The sequence below is a fragment of the Lissotriton vulgaris genome, chromosome 5, assembly GCF_964263255.1.
Source record: "Lissotriton vulgaris chromosome 5, aLisVul1.2, whole genome shotgun sequence".
NCBI lineage: Eukaryota > Metazoa > Chordata > Amphibia > Caudata > Salamandridae > Lissotriton > Lissotriton vulgaris.
Window position 1 is genome coordinate 709,620,088 of NC_141693.1, and position 22,889 is coordinate 709,642,976.

At 48.5% G+C, this 22,889-nt stretch overlaps 1 protein-coding gene across 6 annotated transcripts in view; it reads right to left on the reverse strand.

Moving 5' to 3' along the window:
- Positions 1-717: 717 nt before the first annotated feature.
- The window catches only part of GBF1 (golgi brefeldin A resistant guanine nucleotide exchange factor 1), a 2,509,897-nt gene continuing 2,487,725 nt past the window's right edge, over positions 718-22,889 (reverse strand). For all 6 annotated transcript variants that reach the window (XM_086922141.1, XM_086922138.1, XM_086922142.1 and 3 more), the window contains exon 40: positions 718-1,392. In XM_086922141.1, the coding sequence (XP_086778267.1) occupies positions 1,115-1,392 (278 nt within the window). In that variant the 3' untranslated portion in view covers positions 718-1,114. The remainder of the gene's footprint in view (positions 1,393-22,889) is intronic.

Below are 22,889 nucleotides of genomic sequence, written 5' to 3' on the forward strand. Positions count from 1 at the left end.
GTAAGCGCGAGGGCAGCGTCTAAGTACTCCGACGACGACATCCCGGCGCCAACGACGCAGACGACGGACGCCTACCGACGTGCAGGGGTACTGCAACGCAAAATTTTCCGGATCCAGTCTGATGACTGGGGATATTCTAAGGTAAGGAATCTAATACTAACCTGTTTCTTTCAGATATAATCTTTAGAGGCATATGTGGCCTGTGGAGACTGGTGTTTCCGGCAATTGCCACTGTATAGAGGGGTAGAGGGGAGGGACCATCGTGCGGGGTTCAGCTTTAGGAGAAAATGGCTTTGCACTGCATAGACAACACCAAGTGGGAGATAGAGGTATTACTGCATAATGTTTACAGATTAATTACAATGCCTGATAAAACCTGAAAGACGAAAAATCTGCATTAAAAAGTATCTATTGAATAGCTGTTGCTAGTTATCGACTATGGATGTACCTAACTATAGGTATGCATTTGTCAACTATGGTCAAAACCATCAGGAAATGAAGCTAGGGTCAGGCTAATCATTGTGTGTTTGAGATAAACAAATAGTAAAGTTAGTATATACACAAGACTAGTTATATAGATGCGCCTGAAATTCTGACTATTTCTTCAAACTGTCTAAGTGGGTATGGTTTCAAAACTCGCTGATAAAAAATGTACATGTGCCTATCTGAGAAATATGCCTTTTAGGACGGTGTAGTTAAAGATAAACCAAAACAAAGTGAATGGTATTGGTGTTTATTATGAGCTTCTAGATATTACATTTAATCCATTAGTATTTAAGCCTTAAGATATAGCACCAACACAACAATGGCTAATTCTCCCATGGAGTATGTGTTATCCTTATTACTAAAGTCGTAACCTTCCCATATTTTACCGTCCCCCCCAGATAAAGACATGCAAGGGTAAAAATGGAAATTCCAAAATATGTTTTTGTACAGGGTGAACCCAATTATTAAATGTACTGTACCTGTACATTTTAGGTGAACGATTACAAGAAATGAGGAACATTATCAATTTTTGAGAGGTAATTAGAGTACATTAACAAAGATTATTTTCTTTCTAGCAGGATTGGCAGTCTACCACTAGTAATTCCTGTTCAGTCCTTTTGGTCTGGCTCTAGTTGAGCTCTGATGCTGCCTGGTCAAATTGTCTTGGAATAGATAGGAGAGGCACAGGACAGCTGGCTTCGATAAGTGCTGGATTGAGAATAATTGGCAGAGACATTGGTGGGACACCAACAAGCTGGGGGGAAGCAAGTGGTTGAAGGATGAGCGAAGACTGTGCTTTTGGACCAGTCATATCTGTGACAGGGCTCATACTTGAAGGTGTGCAAATGGAAGTGGATCCTGTAGGTCCAATAGTAGATAGTCCTGCAGCTGTAGGCTTCCCGGAGTCTGCAGGCAAATAATCAATAAACAATTACTGACAGGAAGAAAACATGCTTCCATGCAGAGAAAAGTCTTATCAACTACTTGGAAAGATCTAATACTAAATAGCAACCTTGTTGAAACACTTAATCTAGTGGGCAGAAATAAACATTTTGAGAAACTATTGTACTTGGATAGAAACTTAAAATCGAAATTCCAAAGACAAACATAGCCCTATTCTGATTAATGTCCTAGCTAGTGAATACAATCCTTTAAGTAATGCAATGTTACAAGTCATTTTCTTGAATTTAGAATGAATGATCTTTCTTCACATATCACAAATGCAGCTTTCTAAATGTATTTTTGCAGAATTAAATCAGTTATCTTTCCCATCAAGTATATTAACAATTCCACTTGCATAACCCTTCTTCAGATGTTTCTTAAGGCTTTATATGTTTCTAAGTGCTACAAATACCAGCCCACACACAGAGAAAAAAATGAAAGACGGAAGAACAAATTACTTACCTATGGTAATAGATACAAAGCAATCTCTCCCCTGAGGCAGGTCTGTGGACTGTCTAAACTAAAAAGTCCAGGTGGACACCACGGGCAAAATGGCCATCTTACTAGACCTGACTCTCTAGGCAGTAGTGTTTGGCAAACGTGTGCAATGATGCCCACATATCTGCCTGACAGATATCCAGAACAGGGACTCCCCTAGTCAAAGCAGGGGTCACAGTTTTAGCTCTGGTGAAATGAGCTTTTAAGCCCTTAGGAGGCTGTTTCTTGGCAATTGCGTAGCAGATCTTAATCCAGAGGCTGATCCATTGAGAGGTGTGTTTTTTTCTGAACTGTATTTCCCTCCTTTGCCTCTACAAAATCAAAGAGTTGACTGTTTACCCTTAATTTTTGGGTACGAATAATGTAGAACAAAAACACTCTTTCTGGATCCAGGCTTTGGAGTCTCTCATAATCCTTAGTAGGAAAGGGGTACTTGGGATTGTAGGCTGAGTAATTTTCGGTTTGATGTGGAAAGGCGCGATTACCTTTGACAAAAAGAACGCACGGGTTCGAAGAACCAGCTTGTCTGGGAAGAAGAAAGTGTACAGAGAGTTAACGGACAGTACTTGTAATTTGTTAACTCTCCTGGCCCATGTTATTGCCACAAGGAAGACAGTCTTTATTGTTATGAGCCTTACAGGGCAGCTGTGCATTAGCTCACAAGGCCCAGTGGGGAATAACGAAGGGCATGAGAGGAAACATATGCTGCAAACATTTAAGAACTCTAGTCAGAACAGGTGACTAAAACAGGGTAGGTTGATCAGGCAACTGAAGAAAGGCAAAAATGACAGAAAGCTATCCTTTCACTGTGCCCAAAGCAAAGCCTCGACGGGTCAGGGATAGAGCAAAAAGGAGAAATTCAGACAAGGTTGCATATAGAGGATCAACTGATTTAGATGCACACCACAATACAAACTAGTTTTAATAGACAAAAGCTTGGCAGCCAAAATAATATCACATACCTCAGGAGGAAGATCAAACCCCCTTAACTGTCGCCGCTCATTCTCCACACATGAAGGTGGAGAGTGAACAGGTTCAGGTTGTGAGACGTTGGCCTGGTATATGCTGTCCACTAGTTATAGTGGGCACCTTGCACCAGTCTTTATTGAAAGCTATCCTAGTGGTAGCTATGGAGAGCAGCCTTCAGGCTAAGTCTTGAAGGAATGTGAAGCAGCTTGGGTTACCAGATTATAACCTCTTGAATGACCAAATGAAAGGAGAACCACACAAGGTATATATAAAATATATGTATTTATTACTAGACACGCTCTATTAATCTCTTTATGAAATTAGAGAACAAGGTACACAATAATTAAACACTAGAACACAAGTAAATAGCACAATATACATTGGGCCCCAGGGGGAGACCAACCCATATATTAAGAAAGTGGTATAACAACAACGCTGGGACCCCAAGGAACCACCCAGGTAGTGACACAGTGGACCCACGGGGATGCGTGCAGTACGAGAACACAGCTGCGAGCTCCGTACAATCCTATGGCAAAGTCGGGGTTGGAATTTTAGAGTTTAAGGACACTTCAGAGAGGACTTGCAGCAAACCCTTTTAGACTTAGAAGGTTCTAAGGCCAGCACCCATGTCAGCACCGGAGTACTTATGTTACCTCACCCAGGGAAGCCGGGTGCATAGGTGTCAAATGTGTCGGGAATCTTCGCGGTTTTCAATGGCAAGTTGCTGCAAAAGTGCTGCTGCTGTGGAAAGGAAAAGTGTACAGTGTGATTAAAGCCTGGATCGGAGATGTGAAGAACCTGAAAGTAGAGGGGACAGAGTCTGGGTCACTTGCCAGTGACCAGGGGCTCGGTAGACGAAAGCCCACCGATGTCGGGTGCCTCGGAAGCAAAGAGGTGAAGCTTGACTCCACTGCTACGGGGACCAGGAGACGTCGACCAGAGTCCGCAGGCGAGCTGTCCCACAAAGGATATTGAGTGCTGGGGGAGGGGGGGTCGGTGTCCGGATTGGAGACCAACAAGCCTTGGCAACTGCAACCCACGCGGTCAGAGAAGGAAAATGCTACTTACCAGTATGCATCTGTTCTTGGCATGTAGAGCTGCAGAGTGACACACTATTCCTAGATGGCCACCTAGGTGTAGTCTGATAGACGTGTAAGCTAGATTACACTTTTTTGAAGGTGTAATAGGTATCCTATGATGTGTTGAATATACGGTGTCCGGATTGGAGACCAACAAGCCTTGGCAACTGCAACCCACGCGGTCAGAGAAGGAAAATGCTACTTACCAGTATGCATCTGTTCTTGGCATGTAGAGCTGCAGAGTGACACACTATTCATAGATGGCCACCTAGTGTTGGGCCCAGATGTTTTCAGTTTGATTTGTTGTAGAAAAGTTTTTGGAAGTCACAGGATAGGTGACTCCTCCTTTGGATGATACTGCATCGGCTCCATCCCCAGATTGTTTTTCGCCATTAGGGAAGTGATGGAGCTGTACAAGAAGTAGTGATGTCTATGTGATTTGTATCTAATTAAGATAATACTGGAACAGATAAAGGTAGCCGGGGAGGCGGGTGGGCGTGTGCAACCCTGCAGCTCTACATGCAAAGAACAGATGCATACTGGTAAGTAGCATTTTCCATTCGAGGCATATGAGCTGCAGATTACAACACTGTGCATAGATTGTACAGCAGTACCCACACCTAGCGGCGACCACCAGTATCTGTTGCAGTTGTTTGAAACAGAGTTTTTAGTACAGCCTGGCCCACAGTGGCTTGTTGTTTAGTTTGCACATCTACACAATAATGTTTTGTGAATGTGTGCGGTGTAGACCATGTAGCTGCTTTGCATATATCATCTAGGGGAATGTTCCCTAAGAATGCCATTGAAGCCCCTATTTTCCTTGTAGAATGGGCTTTTGGAGGAATTGTTAATATACGTTTGGCTTTCTGGTAACATATTTGTATGCATTTAACAATTCACTTAGCTATCCCTGATTTTGATATGGGGTTGCCTTTATGTGGTGGTGAAAAAGACACAAAAAGTTGTTTAGTTTTACGAAAAGTTTGTGTCCTTTCGATGTAGTACAGTAATGCTCTTTCTAAGATGTGTAGAGCTCGTTCTGTGACTGTTTGTGGCTGCGCGAAAAATACGGGCAGCTCAACAGATTGATTTAGATGGAATGGTGAAATGACCATTGGAAGGAATTTAGGATTAGTGCGTAGAACCACTTTGTTATGATGCATTTGCAAAAAGGGTTCTTTAATGGTAAATGCTTGTAGTTCGCTGACTCTTCTGAGAGAAGTAATAGCTACTAGGAAAGCTACTTTCCAAGTTAGGAATTGCAATTCACATTTATGTAAAGGTTCAAAGGGGGGTCCCATTAACCGTGTAAGAACAATGTTTAAGACCCACACTGGTGAAGGTGGCGTTCTGGGAGGGATTATTCTTTTTGAGTTCTTCCATGAAAGCTTTTATAGCAGGTACTCTATAGATGTTGTCTATTTTGTAAATATGCTGATATGGCAGCAAGGTGTAGTCTGATAGACATGTAAGCTAGATTACACTTTTTTGAAGGTGTAATAGGTATCCTATGATGTGTTGAATAGACACATCTAAAGGAATTATGTGGTTGTTTTGACAGTATATTGCGAATTGTTTCCACTTAGCAGCATAACATGCTCTAGTAGTGGGACGTCTGGCTTCTTTAATAACGTTCATGCATTCTGGAGGAAGGTTGAGGTAACCAAACTCTATGACATCAGGAGCCAGAACGCTAGGTTGAGCTGAGCTGGGTCCGGGTGCCTGATCTCTCCATGGTTCTGTGTTAAGAGGCATGGAGATAGGCTTAGTTTTTGGTGTGGTACCACAGATAGTTGCAGCAGCGTGGTGTACCACGGTTGTCTGGCCCAAGTTGGAGCAACTAGAATGAGTGTTAGGAAATGTTGCTGTAGCTTGCGTACCACTAACGGAAGTATTGGGAGAGGAGGAAAAGCGTACGCAAATTTTCCAGACCAGTTCATCCATATCGCATTGCCTTTGGACAGCGGGTGTGTATATCAGGCGGCGAAGTTTGGGCATTTTGCGTTTGTGGGTGGCGAAGAGGTCTATCTAAGGTTGTCCCCACATTTGAAAGAACGGTTGAAGAACTTGTGGATGAAGTTCCCACTCGTGGATCTGCTGTGTCTGTCAACTTAGCATATCTGCCATGGTGTTTTGTACTCCTGGACCGTGTTGGGCTAAGAGGAAGATCTTTAGTGGTATAGCCCATCTCCATATCTGCTGTGCTAACTGAGAGAGCTGCAGAGAGTGTGTTCCTCCTTGTTTGTTTATGTAGTACATGGCTGTCATATTGTCTGTGCGGACTAAGAATGATTTGCCTGATAGGGCTAGAAAAAGAGCTAGTAACTCCAAATGGTTGATGTAGAGTAACTTTTGTTGCGGTGTCCCTCTGCCTTGCATGGTGTGATGCAGTAGGTGAGCTCCCCAGCCGGAGAGCGATGCGTCCGCTGTCAAGATTATCTGGCTCTAGGCCCTTTGAAAGGTTTTTGGTGCTCCATCATTGCAGAGAGCGATGAACCTGGTTCCATTGGCGTGCTAGGCACTCTTGAAGTGGACGCATTTGCAGTCTTGCGTGAGGTACTATAAATATGCAAGACGCCATCATTCCTATGAGCTGCATGAACACTCGAGCTGGAAGCGAGTGTTGCATCTTGAATCTTGTTAGGAGAGTTTGTACACTTGTTATCCTGGTTAAAGAGGGATAGGCTAGTGTTAGATGGGTGTTTATTGTAGCGCAGAGATATTGTTGTATGTGTGAAGGTTGCAGATGTGACTTGGTGTGATTTACTGTGAATCCCAAGTCGTGAAGCAATTGAATAGTAGCGTGAGTGTGTTGTACACACTGGCTGTCTGAGCTGGCTTTTATGAGCCAGTCGTCTAGGTATGGGAAGACGTGAATATGTTGCCTTCTTAAGTTTGCTGCTAATACTGCTAGGCATTTGGTAAACATCCTTGGAGCTGTTGTGACTCCGAATGGGAGCACTTTGAACTGGTAGTGCTGCCGGTCTAGCACAAATTTGAGATATTTTCTGTGCGCTGTGTGGATGGGAATGTGGAAGTAGGCGTCCTTGAGATCTAGAGTGACAAGGAAGTCGTTTTGTAACAGGAATGGAAGGACTTGTCGGAGTGTGACCATGTGAAAATGATCTGACTGTATGCACAAGTTACTACTTGTGTAACGATATATCTGTAAGAGACATTAGTTAGTGATAGATTCCATACCTTAGAATATCCCCAGGCGTCAGACTGGATCCGAAAATGTTTGCGTAGCAGTACCCTTGCACGTCGGTAGGCGTCGTTTGCGGCTCCGCTACCATCGTCGGCACCGTGATGACGTAGTCGGAGTACTTAGACGCCGCGTGCTGACGTCAGTTCTTAGACACAGCTTTTAAGCACTAGAAACGCAGAGCTATGCTAAAAACCAACCCTGGAGGGACGCGTCCGTCACAACTACGTGCTCCGGTTGGGGTAGGGAGAGGGATCTGCCGCTGACCCAATCGCGGTCCGTGAGCCACCACTGCAACTGTCTTGCAGTGCCCTCCGAGATTAAGACATGGTCGGACAAGTTGCCCTGATGCTGGGCCCACTGAAACTTCAGGTCCCACTGCAGAGCCTGCATCCGCCACCTGGCGTGATGCACCAGAAGGATGCAGGAGGCCATCAGCCCTAGAAGCCGCAGCATCAACCTGACCGAGACTCGGGATAACGGCTGAAAGATCAGAATCAGAGCCTGAATATCCCGAACCCGCTGTTCGGGAGGATAAACCCCAAACTGCGCCGAGTCTAGAACCGCTCCGATGAAGAGGAGCTTCTGAGAGGGGCACAGGTGTGACTTCGGCACATTGATGGAGAACCCCAGCAGGTGCAGGACGTCGGCCGTAGTCTGGAGGTGGCTGACGACTGTCTGGGGCGAGCCCGCCTTCAACAACCAGTCGTAGAGGTAGGGGAAGACTAAAATCCCTAACCTGCGCAGATGAGCTGCGACCACCGCCATCACTGAACACCAGTGAGGCGATGGTAAGGCCGAAGGGGAGCACGGTAAACTGAACAGTGCTTGTGGCCTACCGTGAACCGCAGGTAGCGCCGGTGGGCCGGCAGGACGGGGATGTGAAAATATGCGTCCTGCAAGTCCAACGCTACCATCCAGTCTTTCGGGTCCAGGGCAGCTAAGACCTGAGCCAAAGACAGCATCTTGAACTACTCCTTCCGGAGGAAGCCCTTGACGTTCCTTAGATCGAAGATAGGGCGTAGGCCCCCTTTGTCCTTCTTGGAAACCAGAAAGTAGTGGGAGTAACAACCACGTCCTACTTCTGGCCCAGGAACGCGGTCGATGGCCTCCTTGGCCAAGAGAGCCAAAACTTCCTCTTGCAGAATTTGCAAGTGATCCCCCGACACGGGGTGGTACTGCGGTGGCATGGTTGGAGGGGTCGCCTCGAAGGGGAGGGAGTAGCCCCTTTGGACGATTTGTAGCACCCACCTGTCGGATGTGATGGTGCGGCAGGGGAGGAGGTGATGGCAAACCCTGCCCCCCCACTGGCGTTCAATGGGCCTGAAAGCTCGGACTAGGAAGGCTTTGAGGTGGATGCTGCGGGGTGGATGTGGACTGGCCAAGCCGTTGTCCCCTGTTACCGCCGCGACGGTAACCACCTCCACCACCGCGCTGAATGTTAGACTGCAGCCCGTGGCTGGCAGGACGTGTGGGAGCACCCCTTCCGTGGCCACGAAAGGAGCGCTGGGCAGAACATTGCTGGCGCGGGGCCGACTGGCCCAAGGACTTGGCCGTAGCGTCCTTAAAGCGTTCCAGGGCATGATCTGCCTTGCCACCGAAGAGGTGGCTGCCATCGAACAGCATGTCCATAAGGGTGTTTTGGACATTGGGCGAAAAGTTGGCGGACCTCAGCCAGGCGTGGCGGCGAACCGCCACAGACGTGTAAATCGCTCTTCCTAGCAAGTCCGTGGTATCCAGTCCACATCTTACAGAGTACCGCGCTGCGTCTCTTCCCTTCGTGAGGGATTGAGTGAGTTTCGCCCGGGCTCCCTCCGGGCACTCAGGCAGCACGGCCGCAACAGTATCCCACAAAGAGTTGTGTAACGGCCCAAGAGGGACGCGGTGTTGACCGACCGCAACCCCAAACTAAGGGAGGAGAACATCTTCTTTCCGAACTGTTCATACCTCTTGGATTCCCGATCTGGTGGTGCAGTTGGGAATGCGGATTGGGAAGTAGAGGCCTGGATAACCAGGCTCTCGGGGTGGGGTAGGTGGACAAGAAACTAGGGTCGCCCGGTGGCACCTAGCGACGTTCCTATCTACAGGGGGACCTGTAGAGGGCCTGGACCAAGTGCCTAACAGGACGTCTGTGAGAGCCTCATTAAACAGCAGTAGAGGCTCTGGGGAGCTTACCTGCGGTTTAAGGACCTCTGTGAGGATGTTAGACCTCACTGTTGTGACGGGGAGCTCTAGGGTAGCCAAGGCCTTGGCTCTTATCAGCACCACACTATAAGTAGCCCCGTCCTCCGTAGCCACAGTAGGAGGGGAGACAAAACCAGTGTCTGGGGAGGTATCCACGCAACTGGCTTCCCTAGTTCCTGTGTCAGTCCTGATATGACTGGCACTCACGTGCCAAGGGGTCCTAACCCCCCCCACCACCCTCAAGTCTCCCTCGTCGTCCATGTCCTGAAATTCAGCGATAAAGGATGAACCCAGATCCTCGGAGAATTCCTCGTTCAGACGCCGGATCCGGACCGAGGGGTGCTCTAGGGACGGAGTCGTGCGGGGACGACGCCGGGGATGACACCCTAGGGGCCGACGCCTGCATGGTTGTAAGGTTGACAAGTGGCGACCCGGATCTGGAACCGGATCCAGTGGGGCCCTGCGGCGCCGGGAACCAAGCGCCCGGCCCGCTTGGGCTCCCAGTCGGGCCGCTTGGCCCGAAGGCACTGCGGAACCCGACGGAGGAGAGAGCGACCTCATGGCCATGAGGAAGGCGTCGCGTTCTGCCCAGGGACCGGCGGGTATGGAGCAGGCCGCAACGCCTGTGGCTCCGGCGGAGCCACGTGGGCGGGGTCACCTGAACCCCCGACCGCGTCGCGCGAGCGTTGGGGGGAGTCAGAAGAGCGAAGTCGCCTCTTCGACTTCTTGTTCCTCTTACCTGAGGAATTGGAGCCTGACGAGTGGTGTTGACTCGCAGAGCTGTGATGACTCTGGCCCCATGACCGGTCCCTCGACCTCCTTCCGAACCGGGAACTCGAGCGGTGCGGGCCGACTGCCGGAGCTCGAGGCGCTTACGGGACCGCTCCCGCCTAGCCTTCCACGTCAAGGCCCGACAGTCGGGGCACGACTGGTCATCGTGGTCGGGCCCCAGGCAATGTAGGCACTGGCGATGGGGGTCGGTAACCAAAATCAGTCGGTTGCAGTCGGCACAGGGCTTGAACCCGGGCATCCCTACCGGCACAGATGGAGTCGTAGACTCGAAACGGATCCAAAAAGGATCGAAAAAGCTTAGTCAAAAAGTGACTAAAGGGTACCACTTTCTCCGGACCTGCGCTTGCTGGCGCGGAAAAAAGAAGAACTGACGTCAGCGCACGAGGGCGGCGTCTAAGTACTCCGACGACGTCATCCCGGTACCAACGACGGACGCGGAGCAGCAGACAACGCCTACCGACGCGCAGGGGTACTGCAACGCAACATTTTTCGGATCCAGTCTGACGCCTGGGGATATTCTAAGGTAAGGAATCCAATACTAACCTGTTTCTTTCAGATACTCCTTTAGGATAAGCTCATACTACCTGATCAATCGGGTTTTGTTCCTGGTAGGGCCACGACTTACAACCTTCGCACCCTTTTTTCTTTATTGCAGAACGTCGTACCTGACTACCCACTAGCCGCAGTTTTTTTTTTAGACGCCACCAAAGCGTTTTTTATTCGGTGGAGTGGGAGTATTTATTTGGAGTTCTTCAACGCATGGGCTTTCTTAATTTGTTTCTCTCGTGGGTTAAGCTACTATACCAACAGCCCACTGCTAAAGTGTTAATCAATAGACATTTTTGACCAGGTTTTCCCATTACAAGGGGCACGTGGCAGGGATGCCCATTATCCCTGCTGCTTTTTGCCATAGCAGTCGAACCATTGGCGTCTAAACTTCGCCACCAACATCACGAACGGGCATTCCGCTGTTGCATGCATCAAATTTTGATATGCCTTTACGCAGACAATGTAACTTTATATATCAGAGGCCCCCAACATAATGTGAATCCTGTTTTGCGTGAATTCCTTGTGTTCGGGAGATTATCCGGGATCAATATCAACTGGTATAAATCTCAGCTTTTCCCTCTCACACTGCAGTCGATCGATTTGCACTAGATTTCTCACTAGAAGGGTGCGGCACAGACTTGCGCTATCTGGGTATCCAGCTAACCCGGGACAGAGAGGTCACCATTAGGCTCAACTATGGTACAGCCATTACAAAACTGGAGGACGTCACTCGTTGGATTTCCCTGCCCCTATCATTTGCGGGCTGGGCCTCTCTCATTAAAATGGTTGTTCTCCTGCAATTTTTATATCTCTTTATGAATATACCCTATAACCCTGACTCCTATTTCTTTAAAACCTTGCGCACCAAACTATTGCACCTTTTGTGGGGTGGGAAGCAGCCGCTGCTCCAGTGGCCTATACTGACAAGGCCCTACGCCCAGGGTGGTTTCAACATACCAGACTTTGAGATCTATTTTCTTAGTGCACATGCGCACTATGCATACTATTGGGTTCATCCCCCCCAAGTACATGCCGCAAGTTGCCACGGAGGGCTGGCTTGCGGACCCTATTCCACTGTCTGGTCTAATATATGCTCCTGCTAGAAAACGTGCGACACTCCCTACTACAGTTACTGGTACGGTGGATGCCTGGCATCGCATTACAGGTATGTTAGATACTCCCTTTCTATATTCCCCGCTATTGCCATTGACCTACCATCCTAATATAACATTGCTGCAGGAAAAGGGATTCCAAAAGTTATGCGGGCGGGTCAAGGTCTCCACATGGGGTGATTTGTTTCACGAAGGCGCTTTCCGCTCTTCTGACCATTTCTTTCGCAGCAAACAGCCCTCACCTCTGGACTATTTCCTATATGTTCGTCTGCGACAGGGAATGCGGGAAGTTCTCCCAGATTTCCCACTGGAACACGCAACTCTAGCCCCCTGCACCTGCTGCTTAGCTCTACTGACAGTAAGCATTTGGTGTCCAAGTTGTATAACAGTATACGCATGCAACACACAGATATCTCAAGTCCGGCGCGTGCCCGCTGGACTGTAGAACTAGGTGAGGAGGTTACAGACGAACAGTGGGAGTATTGCTGCCAGCAGACCTCACTGATTTCTTCTAGTTGAAGGTTCAGAGTCAATACACAACAAATTTTTACACCGCCTATATTATACCCCAGCCAAGAAATGTAGGTTCCAATTAGTCGACACTGACCGCTGTGAAAGGTGTGGGTAGCCGGGGGCTGACTTACTCCACCTGGCGTGGGAATGTCCACGGGTGCAGGAATATTGGGAGCAGGTTCATGTAGCATTGGAGAAAATGATGGGCTGGAAGCTGGCGAGGGATCCACGGGTGGCACTTTTAAGCTATACTGCGCAGATACCCAAACCACAACGTACATTTTTGGCTGTCCTTTCTGTTGGCAAAGTGCAGAGTCGCCTGTCACTGGGGTAGAGGGAGAGCTCCGAAATTTAAGGCATGGCTGAGAGACTTGCTTTATTGTCAGGAGCAATCCACCACTTACGCTGAGACACTGCCACTAGCCTCTAGGCCTAGAGATATTTGGGGCCCACTACAAAGTTATCTTCTTTTAGGAGATGCGGAGGAATCAGAAACCCTCTTATAAAAGCTGCTACCTAATTGTGTTGCACAGACATTCCATCTTGCTGCTACGGTGACGATAGCTTTGCATAGCGGGCGCGTTATATGCCTTGTGGGAACTTTAGGAAATCTGCTGGGTTTCCTTATACCGCATGACTTTTATTCTTTTCCTTGGCAATAAGACTTGTTTAATTATCTGAACTGGGGATGGCTATTAATGATAGGATGCCGTACATCAAGTCGTGTTGTCGGTCACAGGCTTTATGTAATGACATGACGGGATTGAATCACTTCTGTGATTCAATAGCAGCTCCTTTGATAGCTTACTTAATCTGCCTTAGCCCACACCTGACCTAGTAATAGGAGAAGGGTTCCTGTATTCTGCTTGTGACACTCTGTCACTTTAAGGGACAGAATCAAAATACTGCGAAAGGGTCTTAGCAAGCATGATAAGTAACAGAGTTTGATTAAATGGACCATTGGTATGTTTTGATTTTAGAGGCACCCCATCAGATATACACACCATAGAAATCCCTACCAGAGTTACCGTATATAAAGAAGAGAATCAGATTTAGATGGGATCCGTGGAGCACAATTTAAAGTAAGAACCTTTTTTGGTAATGTGTGACTTGGTCTGTGATTGGCACAAAACCTGGGGAGGATTAGAACTGTGTGTTTTTGTCCGATTACAGATTGGGTGACCTCTAGTGAAGAAGAGACCTGTGTTCCATCGAAAGGCTTTTATCAAGTGTTCTCTGTTCAATTAAGGTAATTCAAGATGAGGTTTCATTTGAGTGACGAGTTTCACGAGTCTTTCAGAAAAAACTGTAGAATAGAACATCTTTAAGGTGCCGACAACAGCTGTGTTATTATACCTTCCGCAGTTTATGTTGTCCATATCTCCGGAAAGTGACACCTAACAGAAAGTGGGACTTCATCTGTCTGGCCCCCTCTCTATCTGAGATTACGAAGGTAACTGGGAGTCCTATGTCTCCTGTTTAGTTTTTCATTCTTTGACATTTGGAACATTTAGTAGTATGTATTATTACTTTATCCTTTTTGCAGGACGGTGGAGTACATTAATTATATTCCCCCGTACATCTAATTGAAATGACTTTTTAACCTTTGGATGCTAGTCGAGGTCTGAAGAAGGCTTTTAAGCAGTGATTTGAATAAAGAGGTAGATAATAAGTAATAAGGTGTTAATGGGGACTATTTGTAATATCTTATGGTCTAGAAAAAACTTTACCCCTTTTCTCCAGTCTTTGTATTGTCTTTTTTTATCAATTCTTTTAACAATTCCAGAGAGTATTCTCTTATATATTTGCACATGGTGTAGGTTGTAAGGTGGCACTAATGGGTATAGTATGACAGTTTGATGTGTGTAGTCCCTCTCTTTGTTGTCTCACAAGGCTCTTTCAAATATAAACTCATTTGGGCATACTTGAGAATTTTTCTTTATATACTATTTGTTTTGCAGACTATACATCCAGGTCACGAGACACTCTGTTGAAATTGCCCCTGGCTGGTCCTGATGAAGGTGGTCTTTATTGCAGTCCTTCCACCGAAACGCGTCGGCCATTCCTTTACTTAAATCTAACTTTTTGGTTTTAGTGGACAACTGGTGTCAAACAACATGGTGTGCTTTTGGTTGTAGAAAGTTGTGTATGAATAGTATGTGTGAGTGAGTATATGTGGTTGTGGTTCTCGTCCTGGGTTAATAATACTGTTTTGTTTTTAAAAAAAAAAAAAAAGAAATCTATGTGTAGAAATTGAAATTGTTAAAATGAATTTTTGTATATGTATCTTTAAAGAAAGCATTTGAAATACAGTACATGTTTATCTGTTTTTCGGAAAAAAGAAAAAATGACCTAATGAACTATAAGATCTCTAAAATAAAAATGAATAAATAAACCAAAAAAAGATGTATATGTAGTCTATGTATGCCTGTTATGTTAGAGGTTTCCCAATAGTAAAGTAGTTATAGGTCAAGAGGGAGCTTTCTATTCTGTTTTTGGCTGTTTTTCCCCTCTACTCCCTGACCTGAAAGTATATTTGGAGGGGGTCCCTATTGCTAATCATTTGTTGGTGTTTGAAGCTGAAGATACTGCAGGCGATGTGAAGAAGTGTCCGGTGTGATCCAAGGGTGGATCAGACTTGTAAAGTACCTGAAAGCAGAGGGGACAGAGTCTGGGTCACTCAGCAGTGACCAGGGTGGAACTAGGACGGTACCAGGCAATGTCGGGCGCAATCAGGTGGTTGTCGAGGAGCTTCTCTCCGCTGCCATGTGGGCTCTGGGGCATCTGTGACGTCCAGGAGCGGGTCACGAGCTGTCCCACGCAGGTTCTTACCGTCGGCGCTGCCGGCTTCAAGATCGGAGCAAACAACACTTGGCAAGAGCAATCCACGCGGGATTGGAAGATTGCTTCTCACTCGGACTAGGAGGGTCAGAGCGGGTGCTCCTTTTTCAGAGGAGCGGGTGCAAGTCTGGAGCAACCAGAATCACAAGTCGTATTTCGGTTTTCGTCGGCACAGGGGCCACAAGCCGGCTGGCAAGTGACCGGGCCAACGCGTTGAGCCAAAGAAAGCAGAAGGGCCCCACGCAGCACTCGTCGAGTGTAGAGGGGTGAGCTTCGGTGCAAAAGTGGCTCAGGGCTAGGGCTTCTCAAACCCCGGTGTACAGCTTTGAGGGTCACTCGTGGGCTGCACGGTCAGCGTCTCGTGGTCTTTTCAAGATGGCGTGCCCCACGCTTCCGGTCGCCTCCACGGGTCTCAGCTCTGCAGGGACTGTGGATCGGGCTGTTAGAAGGCAGGCAAGCTTGATCTCGCCGATCTCTGTCGCTCGAGTTCCGTCGGGAACTGCAACAAAGCAGACGTCGAGGTGCTGGATGGTGCCTGTTAGCACAGGGTGGTCACTCCTTGACCACAAGGGAGATTCTTCAGTCTTCTACGTCGAGTAGGATGTCGAAGGGTCCAGAGTTTCGTTTCTTATGTTTCATCAGGATAATCTGAGTGCGTTGGCACTGCTCCCATTCTTATACCAATCTAGGGGGCTGGATTACCTGCTAGGTCCCCTCCTATGGGTGGGACCCAGGAAGGGGGTGGATACACCCCTTTCCCTTTGACCCAGGACGCGCTGGGACTGGGGCTGGTGTGCCCCAGAACCGGTTTGGCCGGATTATGCAAGGGGAAGCCTTGTGCTCCCCAGGCAGTGTCTGGTTTCTTTGAAACCTCCCTGCTACAATCCACTCTCTCCTGTCTGGGGTGGTGTAACACCTCCCTGCAACAGGAAAGCCTTTGTCCAGGCCTCCTCTGCTGAGTTTCGGTCAGCAGCAGGAGGTCAGACTTGTGTCTATGGCAGAAGCATCCATTTTGTGGATCTGAGGCTCTTTTAAAAATCAACCACGTTTCAGTAAAGTAACATGTCTTCTCCCTCTAGAGGGGTGGAATGCTATCCCCGTCAACAGGACTGTCGATGGATAGTATTCCAAATCGTATGACACCTTACACGACATGTTTTGATAAAGCCAAACCAAAGTTGCTATATAACCGCGAGGATTATAATGCACTTAATAGTATATGGTATGGCATTATCCCGGATCAGCTTAGGGAGTTGTTCCCGACACCTGCAGACAGGCTCAGCTCATGCTAGAGCACCATCTCACATTAAACCACGCACTCTGCCTCCAGGATTGATAAGGCCTACCATAGGAGTGACTTATAGGTTTATATGTGTCCAGATATAGGTTTATATATAGGTATACTATATCTAAGCAAGGGGTGTTTACACCCACGTGCCCCAGCTGAGTGATCAGCCAGTTGTGTCAATTTAAGAACCAGCCAGGGGTGGCAAAAGCTATGCTGCAGCCCCTGGTAGGCCTTGGTGGCACCTATGCCCTGAGCACCTATAGTGCATGGTACAGGGGCTGACAAGGAGTCCATTTCCAATTGGGTTATGTACCTATAGTACATGTATGTGAATTTAGAGAGAGAACAGCAGGCTGGGGGTCTGATTAGCAGGCCCACAGCCTCAGTAAGTCGAAAACCAGTGAAGCAAAAAGCAAACATTAGGGTGACCATAGGATAGCAGACCCTACTCTCCTACACCCCCCCCCCCCCCAAACGCAGGGACATTAAACTTAACCTTGACCAGATAAGTCTTCATGTTCTAAGTGGAAGTACCTGGAGAGACCATCTGCATTACCATGGTCAGTCTCTGGGCGGTGCTCCACTGTAAAGTCCATCCCCTGTTGGGAAATGGACCACCTGAGTAGTTTGGGGTTTTCACCCTTCATCTGATTTTTCCACAAGAGGGGCTTATGGTCTGTCTGAATTAGGAAGTGAGTTCCAAACAAGTATGGCCTCAGCTTCTTCAGGGCCCAAACCACAGCAAAGGCCTCCCTCTCAATACCTGACCAACGTTTCTCCCTGGGGGTCAGCCTTTTGCTAATAAAAGCAATGGGCTGGTCATGACCATCTGTATTCAATTGTGAAAGCACAGCTCCCACCCCAACTCAGAAGCATCTGTCTGTACAATGGACTGTTTGGAGTAGTCAGGACTCTTCAGGATAGGTGCAGAGCACACGGCCTTCTTCAGGTCATCAAATGCCTTTTGACAGCCAACTGTCCACTGAACCTTTTTTGGCATCTTCTTGGATGTCAAGTCATTTAATGGTGTCACAATGGACCCATAGTTCTTCACAAACTTTCTGTAATACCCATTCAGGCCCAAGAAGGCTCTGACTTGTGTCTGGGTAGTTGGAGGAGCCCAGTCCTGTATGGTCTGGATTTTGAGCTTCCAATGGTTGAACCTGACCCCCACCTACTAGGTGGCCCAGGTACACAACCTTGCTCTGCCCTATCTGGCACTTAGTAGCCTTGATTGTCAGGCCTGCCTTTTGCAGGGCCTCCAGAACCTTCTTCAGGTGGATCAGGTGATCCTCCCAGGTGGAGCTAAAGACTGCAATATCATCTAGATATGCTGCACAAAAGTCATCCAACCCAGCAAGGACTTGATTCACCAACCTTTGGAAGGTGGCAGGTGCATTCTTCAAACCAAAGGGCATTACCACAAACTGATAATGCCCACTAGGGGTAGGGAATGCTGTCTTGGCTTTTGACTCTTCAGCTAACCTGATCTGCCAGTAGCCAGCTGTCAAATCAAATGTGCTCAGAAACTTGGCAGAAGCCAATTTATCAATGAGCTCTTCTGCTCTTGGAATGGGATGAGCATCTGTCCTAGTGACAGCACTGAGACCTCTGTAGTCCACACAAAACCTCATTTCTCTCTTTCCATCTTTGGTATGAGGTTTTGGCACAAGGACCACTGGGCTAGCCCATGGGCTCTCTGATGGCTCAATCACTCCAAGCTCCAACATCTTTTGCACCTCAGCCTTTATACAATCCCTGACATGGTCAGGTTGCCTGTAGATTTTATTCTTCACAGGCAGACTGTCACCAGTGTCCAACTCATGGGTGCACCAGTTAGTTTGACTGGGTGTGAGTGAAAACATATGTCTGTGGGCCTGCAACACCTGTCTGCAGTCCACCTGTTGCTACTCAGTGAGGCTGCCTGCCAAGGCTACTCCATCAACTGAACCATCGTCAGTGTTCTGGGAAAGCAGGTCTGGGAGAGGGTCACTCTCTTCCTCCTGATCCCCATCTGTGGCCATGAGGAGACTCATGTCCTCCCTGTCAACAAATGCTTTCAAACGATTTACATGGAGCACCCTGTGGGGGCTCCTAGGGGTTCCAAAGTCAACCACATAGGTGACTTCTCCCTTCTTTTCAACAATTGGGTAGGGTCCAGTCCATTTGTCCTGGAGTGCTGCTGGGGCCACTGGCTCCAACACCCACACCATCTGCCCTGGCTTGTACTCCACCAGAACAGCCTTTTGGTCATGCCAAGTGTGAGAAGTTGGCCTGGTATGTGATGCTCACTAATTCTAGTGATCACCTTGTACCATGCCAAGCAACCCTTATGATGATTGGTTGTAAGTCAACCTTATAGACCAGCTATCCTAGTGGTAGCGTGGACAAAGCAGTCTTAGGCTAAACTCTGAAAGGCATGTGAAGCAAGCTGTTTTACCATATACAACCCCCTTGAATACCAAATGAAAGGACACCACACAGATATATATTGAAAATATAAATATATTTATTAACTACAAATATCCCCTATACTCTTTATGAGCACAGAAGCACAAGCGTTAAAACAAAACACAGTTAAAATACACAAATGTTGCACAATATGGATGAGCCCTAGGGGCCACCTAAACCATATACTAAGAAAGTGGTATAAGAGATACCAATCGAAAAGGAAACAGGCCTAGGGCCTTGGGAATCGCTGGAGCTGATCAGGACTAGCAGTGACTAAGTCGGGAAAGGCCCGCGGGACTCGGGTGCAGTGTTTAAAGTGCACGCATTCACCAATGCATTGTCTATGGTGCGTAAAAGTGATAAAGTTAGTGTTTTAGGAACCTTCTGAGTGACCTAGAGGAGTGAAACTTTAGACACAGGCACTAGAGGTGTGTATCAGTGTAGCAACACCGGCGTTGCTGAGTTACCTCACCCACAGGAAGCGGGTGCACAGGTGCGAAGTAGTGTCGGGTTTCGTCACTCAGGTCGATGGTGCTTGGAGCTGAAGATGCTGCAGGCGGCTCGATGTGAAGAGTTCTTGTGGATACAAGGGTGGATCTGAAGTGGTGAAGACCTGAAAGCAGAGGGGACAATGTTCAAAGTCACTAGCCAGTGACTACAGTGGAACCAGATTGGAACCAGGCGATGTCGGGTGCAAACAGGCGATGAGGTGTAGCTTCTCTCTGCAGCCACGTGGACATGAAGAGGTTGAGGACGTCTAGGCGTCGGTCACGAGCTGTCCCACGAAGGCTCTAGCTGATGGGTGTCGGCAACTTGATCGGAGCAAACAGGCCTTGGCTAATGCAAGCCACGCAGGAATAGAAAAAGGCTTACTACTCGGACCAGCAAGGTCAGAGCGGGTGCTCCTTTTTACAGGAGCGGGGGCAAGTCTGGAGCAACCAGACCCGAGTGTAAATTGTAGGTTTTGTCGCCAAGATGGCCGCTGACCACGTGGCGAGTGGCCGGGATGGTGCGTCGAGTGGCACGATGCAAAAGGGCCCCACGCAGATCGTGAAAATGCTGGGGGGCTGATCTTCGGTGCAAGGGCTGCTCGGTTGTGGGGCTTCTCAAACCCCAAAGTACAGCGTCGAAGGTGCCTCGGGTTCTGCGTAGTCAGCGTCTCGGGGGTCTTTCAAGAGGTCCGGTTCCACGTCTCTCGGTGCCTCCACGGGTCCCTTCTTTGCAGGGACTGTGGATCGGGCTGTGAGAAGTCTGGGAGTCTGGGTCTTGTCAGGCTCTGGGCTCGGGCGGGAGGCGGCGGCAAAGCAGACGTCGAGTTGCTGGATGGTGCCTGTATTCATAGAGTGGCCACTCCTAGGCCACAAGGGAGATGCTTGTGAGAAGTTGGCCTGATATGCAGTGCTCACTATTCTAGTGATCACTATGTATCAGTCCAAACAACCCTTATTGATGATTGGTTGTAAGTCAACCTGATAGACCAGCTATCCTAGTAGCATGGACAAGAGCAGTCTTTAGGCTAAACTCTAGAGGGCGTGTTAAGCCAGCTGTTATACCATCACATATACCCCTTGAACACCAAGTGAAAGGACACCACACAAGTTGTTATGAAAATAAAAGTATATTTATTTAGAACTTAACAGCCCTGGACTCTTTATGAGGACAGGGCGCTAAGCACAATACAAAGCTCTTAGGAAAATACTGAAAGTCGCACAATTTACACAAATGTCCGAGGGGCACCAAAAACCATATACTCTAAAAGTGGAATGCGAAATTACTAGCAGGGAAGTACTACTCTAATAGGCTTTAGGATCGCTAGTACTGGACTACTGAACCTTCAGATTACTAGCAGGAGGCCTAGGGAGATCAGGTGCAGAGTGTGCACTCTCACGCGGGACAAAGTCTATGGATGCTAGATTTCGTAAAGTTAGTGTTATCGGACGAATCCGACTAGGTAGAGCTGAAACGAAAAGGGATCTGGACCCTTGGATAGTTAAGCTATGCTGGAGCACCGAAATGCTGAGGTTACCTAGCCCAGGGGCTGCGGCTGCATAGGTCTGGAAAGACGTCGGGAATCCTCGTTGCAGTCTATGGAGCCTGAAAGAAGAAGTTGCTGGCAGGCGACCAGTGATGAAGTTCGATGGGATCCAAGCCTGGATCGGTGATGGAGGATACCTGTAAGCAGAGGGGACCAAGTTCTGAACCACTAGCCAGTGATTAGATGGGCACCAGGATGGCACCGGATGGAGTCACCTCGACCGGGTGAGTGGGCGATGCTGGGCTCTGCAGTCTCTCGGACCAGGATGCGTTGTCGGCGACCAGGATGGAGGTGCGAGCTGTCCCACGAAGGTATCTGCTGTCGACGTCGCTGGATCCAGGATTGGGGCAACAAGTCTTGGCAAATGCAAGCCCACGCGGTGGACTTAAAATGGCGTCTGGAGTGGACCAGGAGGGTCGGGGGTGCTCCTCTGTTGGAGGGGAGCAAGGGCCAGTCTGGAGCAACCAGACCAGCGGTGTTGTCGTCGTGGTGCGTCGTCAGGAGGGCCACAAGCCAGCAGGCAAGTAGCCGGACAACGCGGTGAGCAGCAAAGAGCAGAAGGGCCCCATGCAGATCTGGAGGATGCTGGGGGGCTGGACTTCGGTGCTGGAGCTGCTCAGGGTTAGGGCTTCTCAAACCCCAAAGCACTCACTCGAGGATCCCTCGGCGGTCGTGCTGGGCAAGCGTTGTGCAGTCTTGAAGATGGCCGGTCCCTCGAGGTCTCGTCACACCCACGAATCTCAGCTGAGCTGACGATGCAGGTAGAGGTCAGAGGTGCCAGGGAAGCCGGGTCTCGTCGAGCTTGGCAGTCTTGATCCGGAGGAGAGACTTACAGCAAACAGCGATGCGCTTGGATGGTGCCTGCTGTGCAGGGTGGCTACTCCTTAGCCACAAGGGAGAGTCTTCTGAAAGGTTCAAGAGTTCTTTCGTGGAAAGTCATCAAGATTCGGAATTATCTAATTTGGGAAGGGGGCCCGCTCCTATCTTTATACTAAGGAAAGGGACTGGCACGCGACTAGGTCCTGCCATGGGTGGGACCAGGAAGGGGGGTGGTTACACCCCTCTCCCATGCCGGACTTTCCCCAGCTCAGGGGCTGGTGTGCCCCTGGAACTGGTTCTAGCCGGCAGATGCATAGTGAGCACCGGGGTGCCACTTGCAGTCACCTTCCTATTCAGCCCTGCCTACCCAGGATACACAAAACCCTGTCTGGGATGGTGCTAGCACCGCCCCTGACAGGAAACCCTTTGTCCAAGCTCCCCTCGCTGGAAGGACTCCCAGCTGCAGGGGGCCAGACTTGTGTCTGTGGTGGCAGCATCCATTTTGTGATGCTGAGGCTCGAGTTAACTTTAACCGGGGTTCACAGTTACATACATGTCGTGTCCCTCTAGAAGGGTGGAATGCTAACCCCGTCGCCAGAATTGGCGAGGGGTTAGTATTCCAATTCGTATGACACCTTACTTGACATGTTTTGATAAAGCGATACCAGCCTAGTTGGCATATAACCGCGAGGATTATAATGCACTTAAGAGTATATGGTACGCGTTATCATGGAACAGCTATTAGGACTTGGTTCCGCAAGCTGCAAACGGGCTCAGCTCATGCCAGAGCACCATCTCACATAATTCCAAGCACTCTGCCTTCAGGATTGTTAAGGCCTGCCATAGGAGTGACTGATAGGAATCTATGTGTCCATTTTAGGGTTAGATATAGGTATACTATATCTAAAGCAAAGGGTGATTACACCACCTTGCCCCAGCTGTCGTGCAGCCAGTTGTGTCAGATTTAGATGGCCAGCCAGGGGTGGCATAATACATGCTGCAGCCCCTGGTAGGCCCTGGGTACACCTATGCCCTGAGTTACAGGGTCTGATAAGGTGGCCCAGTACCAATTGGTAAATGCACCTAAGGTACACGTGTCAATTTAGTGAGAGAACAGCTAGGCTGT